This window comes from Doryrhamphus excisus, chromosome 6 (assembly GCF_030265055.1).
Source record: "Doryrhamphus excisus isolate RoL2022-K1 chromosome 6, RoL_Dexc_1.0, whole genome shotgun sequence".
NCBI classification, from domain to species: domain Eukaryota; kingdom Metazoa; phylum Chordata; class Actinopteri; order Syngnathiformes; family Syngnathidae; genus Doryrhamphus; species Doryrhamphus excisus.
In genome coordinates, this window is record NC_080471.1 from 11626071 (window position 1) to 11635251 (window position 9181).

Consider the following 9181-nt stretch of genomic DNA (forward strand, 5'->3'; position numbering starts at 1 on the left):
ATGTCTACAGGGCTCTAATAATGCTTTGTTCATTTTAATCTGAAAAAAATAATTTGTCTACCGACCAACTATATGTGGTTTCTTAAGTTTTTATTATTTGCCGTTTTGTTATTATTATATTTATTTATTTATTACTGATTGATTGATTTTCTTTATTCTTGATTTGTTTATTTATTTTTCATCTTATTTTGTGTAGAAAAATAAAAAGTAAGATATTTGAGAACAGTGGAATGTTTTATCAGAGCTTTTCTTGTAGAAAATTAGAACCAAAGCGACGTTTTTTTTATTTTTTTGTTTTTATTAATTGGGTTTTGGGGTTTTTTTTGGAAAACCTGATGCACCCCAGTCTCACCCAGACCCGAGCTCCAGTGGCCCCCAAGTAAATGGAGTTTGAGACCCCTGTTCTATAGTTTGGTGTGTCATGCGGTTCCGTCTGTGTCTGTTTACAGCAACACTACTACGTCTGCCTTGTGTATTACATTGTTTTCAAACAGTGATCCATTCCCATCTGGATGCAACTTTTTACTAATCTAGAACAGTGTGAACCCAACATTTTTTCAAACAATTATCATAGGAATGTTTCTATGACCATTGAAGTGACCATATTTGCCAAACGAACACGGCGGCACCATAAACTCATTAGGAAGTGGCTTACCAAGGTTGTAAAGGGGCAAAAGAACAAAGGTCATCTTCTGTCAGACTGGTAGTGACCTATAAAATGTCATATCAGATTGTTAAATGTAGCGGGTAAAACACATTTTTGATGAAATAATAGACTCCTAGCAAAGTCTCATTTGACAGAACATGCAATGGATTTGACCACAACTCAACTTTGTATTGCATTACAATCGCACCTTCCTGTGCCTGATACTGCTTTAATTAAACACAGTATTCAAATTAGGCAAAGATATCTCGTCCTACCGCACAGCGATTAAAAGCTAATTACATTTAGCCAGGTCATTAGGCATGCATTTGGTCAGCGGCCGCAGGCAAGCGAGTGAAGATGATAGTAATCTGGACTGACCACCCGACTTCTTGCAACAATTAAAATATTTTTTCCGGTCCACTTACGAAAGGCAAACAGCTTGTGTGTTGTTTCTGACATGTTGGTACTGCAGGATGTCAGCTTGGTTAGAAACACACAAACACAATCATAATTGCCTAACCTGGAGTAAAAAGGCCACGGAGAAAATAATTCCTAATTGCGACTTGTTTCCATTCCCGGAACGACAAGTGTTGCTGAGTTGTGAGCTACGTTCAACAATAACCAAAGAAGGCAGGAGAGGCAATTGTGTCTCAGGTCCTGCTACATATCAAGCAAAGTGCTACCTAAACATTCTGCTGACATCCTGATGTCAAGCAGCCATTTAGCAGTGATTTACACATCTACTGTACGGACCTCAGCAAAGATTATTCCATTTAATCATGGCTCACGTTCCACTAACAAACCAGAGAAGAACTGTATCTGTCATTGTATCAATGTAGTATTTAGTATCTGTCATTGTATCAATTTAGTATTTAACTGCGTCTCTAATGACGCAAAGTTTTGCATTTACATTGAGCTGAAAGGTTATATAGCTTTCAAAGTTACTGAAATGCTAACTTCACCAGCATAGGGAAGATCACTCCATATATTTTACACCACTGTCTTGTAGATATATTGTAATATTTACAACAAAGTGTGTTGTATTTTCTATATTTATTTTTAAAAGAGAATATATTATTTTATTTCAGTGGTTATTTTTCTATATGATTGTTTACATTTTAATAAAACTTTGCACACATATTTGCCTTTTGTCTAAATTCAGTTTATGGAAAAAATATCGAGATATATATACTATTTTATAATAAATAATAATAATACATTTTATTTGTATAGCTCAAAAAAAATATTCAAAGACACTTTACAGCAAAATGGAGTTGAATAAAAACATAAAGTAAACAGCGTAAAAGATACGTTAAAATACAACATTCATTCGTTTATACACAGTTTAAACATGAGTAAAAGCAGGGCGGGGCACAGCAGTCAGGTATAAAAAGTTAGACATTAAAAACAGATTTAAAGAGGTGGGTTTTTAGTTGTTTTTTTTAAACTGGGAAGGTCAGGGCAAGCACCGAGTGGATGGGGCAAAGAGCGATGGAGAATGCTCTGTCACTCTGTTTAAAAAATTATAATGCTCACTTACTCAATAACTTAAAAAATTTACATGCAGTCCAAAAATGTTTTTCCCAGAAACCTTTTTGCCTCCTAGAGAATGAATAGAATGACTGTTGCCCGTCATGAGGCCTAAGGCACTGTGAGAAGGAGAGGAGGTCATTTTCCTCCTCTGGCGTTTCTGCACTGTGAGCAGGTGAGGAGGCAAACTCAAATTTGTTCCAGCGAGTGCCGGATGCCAAACTCACGAGCAGCCCAGGGTGGCATACAGAAACCCAGCTCATTTAATGAGGCAAATGTGGCATCACTGAAAGTCACCAGGAACAGAGACACGCTTTCTTTGAAGCTCTTCCTTTGGTGCCTTGCTAAGAAACAGCAGTTGGCTTCTCAGAGGCATGCTCATGCCAGCACTAAAATGTTTTGGCTTGACAGCCTGTGAAAACGAATAACAAGGACCAAACTGTAGAAATGGCAAAACCATACATCCATTTTCCTGTTCAGGCTCTGGGCTGAAGTCTATACAGTCTAATAAAATTAATTTTACTAATGGTAAAAGTAATAGTTGTGTCATGAAGTGATGGTAAAATGAGTGAGGAGCAGTGTGAGTGCAGACCAGCAAAAGTACAGGTTACAGTTCTTCCTTATTCTTTCCTCATCCTGGAGGTAGCTGAGGTCAAAGGGCAGATGAATTAGCATGTTTAGATTTCAGTGCTGTGTGATGTGTCAAACCCTAATGATTTTTCTGACTATGACTAATTAAAGGTCAAAGTTCAATGTTTTTCTCAAGCCTCTGTGTGCAGCAAATATTTTACTCGTAAATATTTTGATAGTAACATAATTGTAGCATTTACTAAAATTAGCTGGCACATTGCACATTGAGAAGACCTGAGTTCGGTCCCACCCTCGGAAATCTGTGTGTGGAGTTTGCATGTTCTCTCCATGCATGTGTGGGTTTTCTCCAGGTATTCCAGTTTCCTCCCACATTCCAAAAACATGCTAGGTTAATTGGCGACTCCAAATTGTCCATAGGTATGAATGTGAGTGTGAATGGTTGTCTATATGTGCCCTGTGATTGGCTGGCGACCAGTCCAGGGTGTGCCCCGCCTCGCGCCCGAAGACAGCTGGGATAGGCTCCAGCATGCGACACACATGAGGATAAGCGGTAGAAAATGAATGAATGAATGAATGAATGAAGGAATGCACATTGAGATCTTTGCAAACAATCAAACTATTATTTCTATTATTTTCTATTGATACTTCCAGTATAGTTCATTAGGTATACTGTGTGTACTGTGCAAAAATTAGCTGACAATTTCCAGCCAGCATACAATAGGGTCCCTGTTTTGTCATGTTATTAATACATTGCATGAGTATAACTGTGTTTGTAATGTACTTTTAATCACAAAACATCCCTGTTTGCATGGAAACCGAAACTAGGAGTCATTGTTCCCAGCTCTGTCTTTAATTCCAGTAAAAGTGAGGTTAATTTATCCTTTTCATTTGTCATTTTCATTTGTCCAACTAATACTTCCATCAAGTATTTAACCAACCCTAAAGTAATAGTGTTGTGTACATGTGCGTGTGAGTGTCTGCACTGTCGTTAACCTGTGATGGACAAGCTCCATCACAGACATAAATCCAAGCAACAAAATGTCAGTGAGGCTAACGTGTACGATAGCAAATTAGAAGGAAGTGACCAGCACTGACACCTAACCCCTCTGTGGACCCGCCCCTCAAACAAGAAACTTCTACCCCCACCTTAAGCCAGCTACAGAGTGTAACGGGGGATGAGTAAAGAGCAAAGTGCTTTATTTAACCACAGCAGGCATGGCGGTGGGTGGCTTGAACAGGGGGATGGGTTCATTCAGGGTAGCGGAAACCCCTCGTTGTTGGCCCAGAGTAGCAGTGGAGAAAAAGTGTGAGCTGAAGGAGCCCTGACCGCCATGCACCTGTTCGCCTCTCCGGCAAGCGAAGGTGGCCACAAGCGTGCTCAGGAGAGGTGGGGGGTGTTGGCTGACATGGTACTCCCAGCTATGCCAGCTGAGTCACTGAAATTAAGACCAATTTAGAAAGGTGTCTGGTGAACAGCACCACCCCCTCACCTCCACACATGCACTTTCAAACCACTTTCAAACCACCTCTTCAGTCCAAAATGCACTTTCGTGTTCACATTCAGATGCTCAGGTGGCATTAAAGCGAACAAAGTCGTGATCCCCTTCCCCCGAAAATCATGGAGCTCTGAAAAATCTCAAGTAGGTGCATGTAAACAAAGGACACTGAAGCGACTAGTTACACCAAACTGAAGAAATATCCCGTCTAGTGGAAGGAACTTCAGCTTCAAAACGCATTTACTTACAAAAATATACTACCACATTTTGTCATGCTTGTTACTTAGCTTATGAACGGAACTCAGTGTGTTTGAATAGTCTCTTTCACACAGATTTCAGCCCAAAACTGGCATATGACAGCCATAGGCATAAATGGTTCACCTGTAACTTCTACACAGAACCTGGCAAAAGTGGTGGTTCGAACCCTGCTTCCACCAACCCAATCACTGCTACGGTTTCCCTTCAGGAAGACACTTGTGTATTAAACGTGGATGAATGTTTGGTGATGGCCGCACGGTGGTCATGTGGTTAGCATGTTTGCCACAGAGTCAGATCATCGGGAAGACCTGTTTTTGTATCTCCGCTTGGGCATCTCTGTTTGCAAAATTCATGTTTCGGTGGGTTTTCTCCGGGTACTCCGGTTTCCTCCCACATTGCATAAACATGCATGTTAGATTAATTGGCAACTCCAAATTGTCCGTTGGTGTGAATGTGAGTCATTTTCTATATGTGCCCAGTGATTGGCTGGTGACCAATCCAGGGTGTAAACCGCCTCCCGCCTGAAGTCAGCTGGGATAGGCTCCAGCATTCTCTCGCAACCCTCGTGAGGATAAGCAGTATAGAAAATGGATCTATGGTCGTAGAGGTCGTTGGTGCGAATTGGCAGGCAACCACCATTGCGTGACTGTGGAGTGAATGAATAATGCAGCGTATAAATTAAAAATATATTTTTTCAGAGCATCAGATCTGCACCAATGTATAATTGTATACTTAAAGAACAATACAATTTTTCAGCATTGCACAGTACCCTGTCACACAGACTGCATCCCGGCTCTGTTCCAGCTTTGATACTAGCCCCTAAGTCGGACAATAGCCAGGTCAACTTTGACACACCATTCTGTGTAGGTTCACACAGAACAGTGGCACAGTTAAAAAAGGGTTTTAAGGGCAGTGTGTGTGTGTGTGTGTGCGTGGGTGTGCGTGGGTGTTCCTCCATCATGGGACGGAGGTTGGAAGAAGCCTTGAGGCAAACAAAAGAATTGTCCATCATGAAGCACAGCAAAAGCAAATCTCGTCATTTTGTCAGAGTGGGGAGGGGAGCGCTGCTGGTCTTCTGCCTGGCTCGGTTCTGGCGGTAGTGCTAACACCGAGCATCGAGCTTTTCGTCGCCCGGACATTGTGTCGAGGCGAGGACCCCGGCGGTCACTGCTGGTGCTGCCCGCCACATCGCTCTTTCCATAACAAGACTGAACAACAAGCGGACAAAAGCCAGCCCGCATGGCCGTGATCTCCACGAACGTTACCGTCTCTTACCGTGTCGACGCCTCCCAGCACGGCGGCGGTGAGGGTTTGTACCGGAGGAGGCTGCTCTCCGCTGGCTCCCTGAGACGCCATCTTCGCACTGTGGCGGTGTGCTGGAGCGCGGGCTCCTCCGCCTCTCGTTAACTAGTTCGCTGCTGGACTACAGGCAGTCACGTCAAGAGCGGCCATCGAAAAACTCACGCATGTCACAGTCCGGGGATAGAGGGTCGCTCCGGGGGTCGAGGACGACAGCTTGTCGCCGTAAACAGCCCGCAAAGAAATGACGATGGCGGCCAGTGGACGGACCAGTGGAGCGGTGGGAGGCTGGTGGAGGTGGGCTCGTGGAGGTGGGCGGGGTCCGAGCAGGAGGACAAGTCCAGATGTCAAAAGTGTCCTCCATGACTGACAACAGCATTTGTCATCACATCATCACTAGTGCAATGTCACCAGAGTACTATAATAGTAGTATAGCATAATGTTGGATAACGTAGCATGATATAGAAATATAATGTTCTGTACTATAGTACAGTGATGTCATGGCACATAGTTTAGTTTTAATCATAGGTTTAGTGTAGAATGCTATATAAAGTATAGCCTGTTGTAAAATATAGAGATGTAGAAATTAAAACGTAACGTAATATTGGATGTATGGAATAAAAACAATCGCAGCAGCACAAAATGGTGTGCAATCACAGGAAGTCGTCACAAAAATGTTGCTGTTTAATAGTTTAAAAGCCAGGAATTTAGAAATTCTGTACGGATTGCCCATGAGAAAATACACGTCACAAACAATTCCACAACTTTATATAAGATATATGGCATTAAAGAGTAGCATAGTGTGGTGTAGTACTGCATAACAAGCAGTATTATATACGTAAACTGATCCTCTGTGGCAAGTCTGTGAGGAAAAAGCTGAAACAAACAAACAATATAGTGTAACATTATGTATCCATAGTAGAGGGATTGCATAGCTCAATGCGATAAAGTATAGTAGAGTATAGTAAAGCATAATAAAGTACTACATAGCCTAGTGTAGCAAAGTTTGGTACAGTCGTACAGTACTGTGGTACAGTACTGTATTGCGTGGTATAGTATAACATACTGTAGTAGAGCAAAGCATTGTAGAGTAGGGAAGAAGAGCAGGGTACATTATACCTTTGTATGGTATTGTGTAGTATAACAACGTGTGGTATAGTATTGTGTTTTAGTTGTATAGGAAAGTTTGTATAGTTTGTATGGGAAAGTATAGTATATATAGTATAGTAAGTATAGTTTGTATAGGAAAGAAACTGGTATTGTAAAGTGTTAGTCTAATATAGTATATTCTCTGTAAGTTATACTGGAGAGTATAGTACAGAAATGAACATTGTCATATTGTATTTATTATTGTCTGAATATCAAGCAAATATCATGACATGTCCATGTCATCCTCAACAATCCAGAAGCTCAGCATTAATCTTCCATAAGAGTTGAAATCTCTCTGCTATGGATCTGTTTATGCCAGATAGGCAGTGAGAGGATGGAGGCCTCAGATCCCAGATGTGGTTTTAGGATTATCGGATGCTGATCCAGAATGAGGTTAGTGCATCTCTATGTAGGTCAAATGTTGCACCACACTACTAAGGCATTTGTAAATATGACAACTTCAAGTGTTCATACCGTTTGTTCTTTTGAATTCACAGCTTTCTCACCGAGATGCTTTTTACATGTTGGTGTGTCAAACCCCCCAAACCAGTGAGGCCATTAATCTGTCCACTCTCCTCCTGCCAGAAAGGAAGCTCATCATTGGGGGGTGATTGTGTTGAGATGTAGCACTGGCTGGCACATAAAGTCGCCTTTCTTGCTTCCCTGTGATGTAGTTAGTTGTCACATTGACAATGTTTGTCCTGTGATGTCCTCTTCCAGGACACCTTGTCAATACCCGCTGTGATTTCCACTCCAGGTAGACACATAGAACTTTGTTGAAGAACAGAAGCAGGGATGAAAAGTGTCCCCATGTGACTTACTGTTTGATATGCCACATAACCATCATCATGGTATAATCTTCCCGCAGAGGCTGCTTTCCGTCATGTTGTTTAGTGGCTTCCTGGTTTGTTATTCATGGGTTTGATTGGGCCTATGAATTGCTCTGCCGTTAGACTAGAGGGTGAAATTACAAGATGAGCATCTCAAATCCAATGAATCTACAGACAGAGCAGAAAGGAAATGGAGCATTCCGGGAGGAAGGAAGATGGGAACTGGGCCACATCTCCTCTTGATGGTCCCTGAGGGGCTGCCAGTTTCTGAAGCAAGCCTCTGTTCAGTCGCCATCTTTGCTGATCAGACGCTGCTCTGTCTTTCTTTTTTTGGACTTTAGAGCGGACTTCCTTCCTCACAAACTGCCTCTGTGGGCCGACACTTCACAAGCGTGGATCTTAGAGAGCAGGTGTTCGTTACTCAATGACTGCTGTCTTAGCACATGAGTTATATAATTCTTTGCCAGACTACATATGGACTTTATATGGAAATAGTTTGACTGGCTTGCCACAGTCCACTGTGGTTTTCCTGGTTTCTCCTGTTATTTGGTGTATAATTACAGTATGTGCATTCCTCCATGGTCTCTGCATCTGTCGGTCCTCTCCAACCAGATTAAGATCCAGGTCACGACCCTGAAACTTGGCACCGAGCCCTTTCAGAGAGTGACTTGTTCAGAACCTGCTCTGACTTCAGATGCCAATATGAGTCATTCGGAAAGTTGATTACGTCAGGGTTGTGTGTGTGTGTGGTGCTGTCAACGCCGTTTGTCCCGGTGTAGACGTGTTGCCAAGGTGTCACCTAAATTAAATGTTTGTGATGTTCTGGATGGAGTCCAACAAGTCATTCACATGTAGACAGGTGAACAAGTAGGATGGCCGACAACGGTAAACACGTACCAACATCCAAATACTCCAAACTCAGAGAAACAATTGAAAAATACTGCAATCAGAAAAATGCTGCAAATTCCAAAAACACACAATCCTCAAAACGGCATGAGAGAAATGCTACAAATTCACAGAAAGTGGACGTTAGCCAGGCTACCAGGGACACCAGACCTGAGGTTGCAGTTATTTTGTGGGGGTTATTTTTTTTTACTCTTATTGCATTTTACTTTTAAATTTGTTTTTAATCTTGCAGAGTTTGTGATTGCATGTTTGTGTTTGGATGTTGCTGTGACTAAAAGTCACGAGAAAAGCAATGTATTGCACATATTCACATAGTCAGTCTGGGTCAGTCTTAGAATGAACACAGGAGCCGTTCGGAAGCTGAAGCTGGACTGAAATGCTGTGGAAATATGCTAAAAAGTAGAACAAAAGTAAGAGTCAGCAAAGCTCATAAGAAGACTTTTGACTATGTATCCATTTAGTGAAGTAAGAAGGTG

At 41.9% G+C, this 9181-nt stretch overlaps 1 protein-coding gene across 2 annotated transcripts in view; it reads right to left on the reverse strand.

Annotated features, from left to right (window-relative positions):
- Positions 1–6147, reverse strand: part of cttnbp2 (cortactin binding protein 2) — a 53508-nt gene extending 47361 nt beyond the window's left edge. The window contains exon 1 of one of the 2 annotated variants that reach the window (XM_058074615.1): positions 5797–6147. In XM_058074615.1, coding sequence (XP_057930598.1) covers positions 5797–5877 — 81 coding nt within the window. In that variant the 5' untranslated portion in view covers positions 5878–6147. The remainder of the gene's footprint in view (positions 1–5796) is intronic. The other variant, XM_058074613.1, reaches the window with a different exon arrangement.
- Between the last annotated feature and the right edge of the window lie 3034 nt (positions 6148–9181).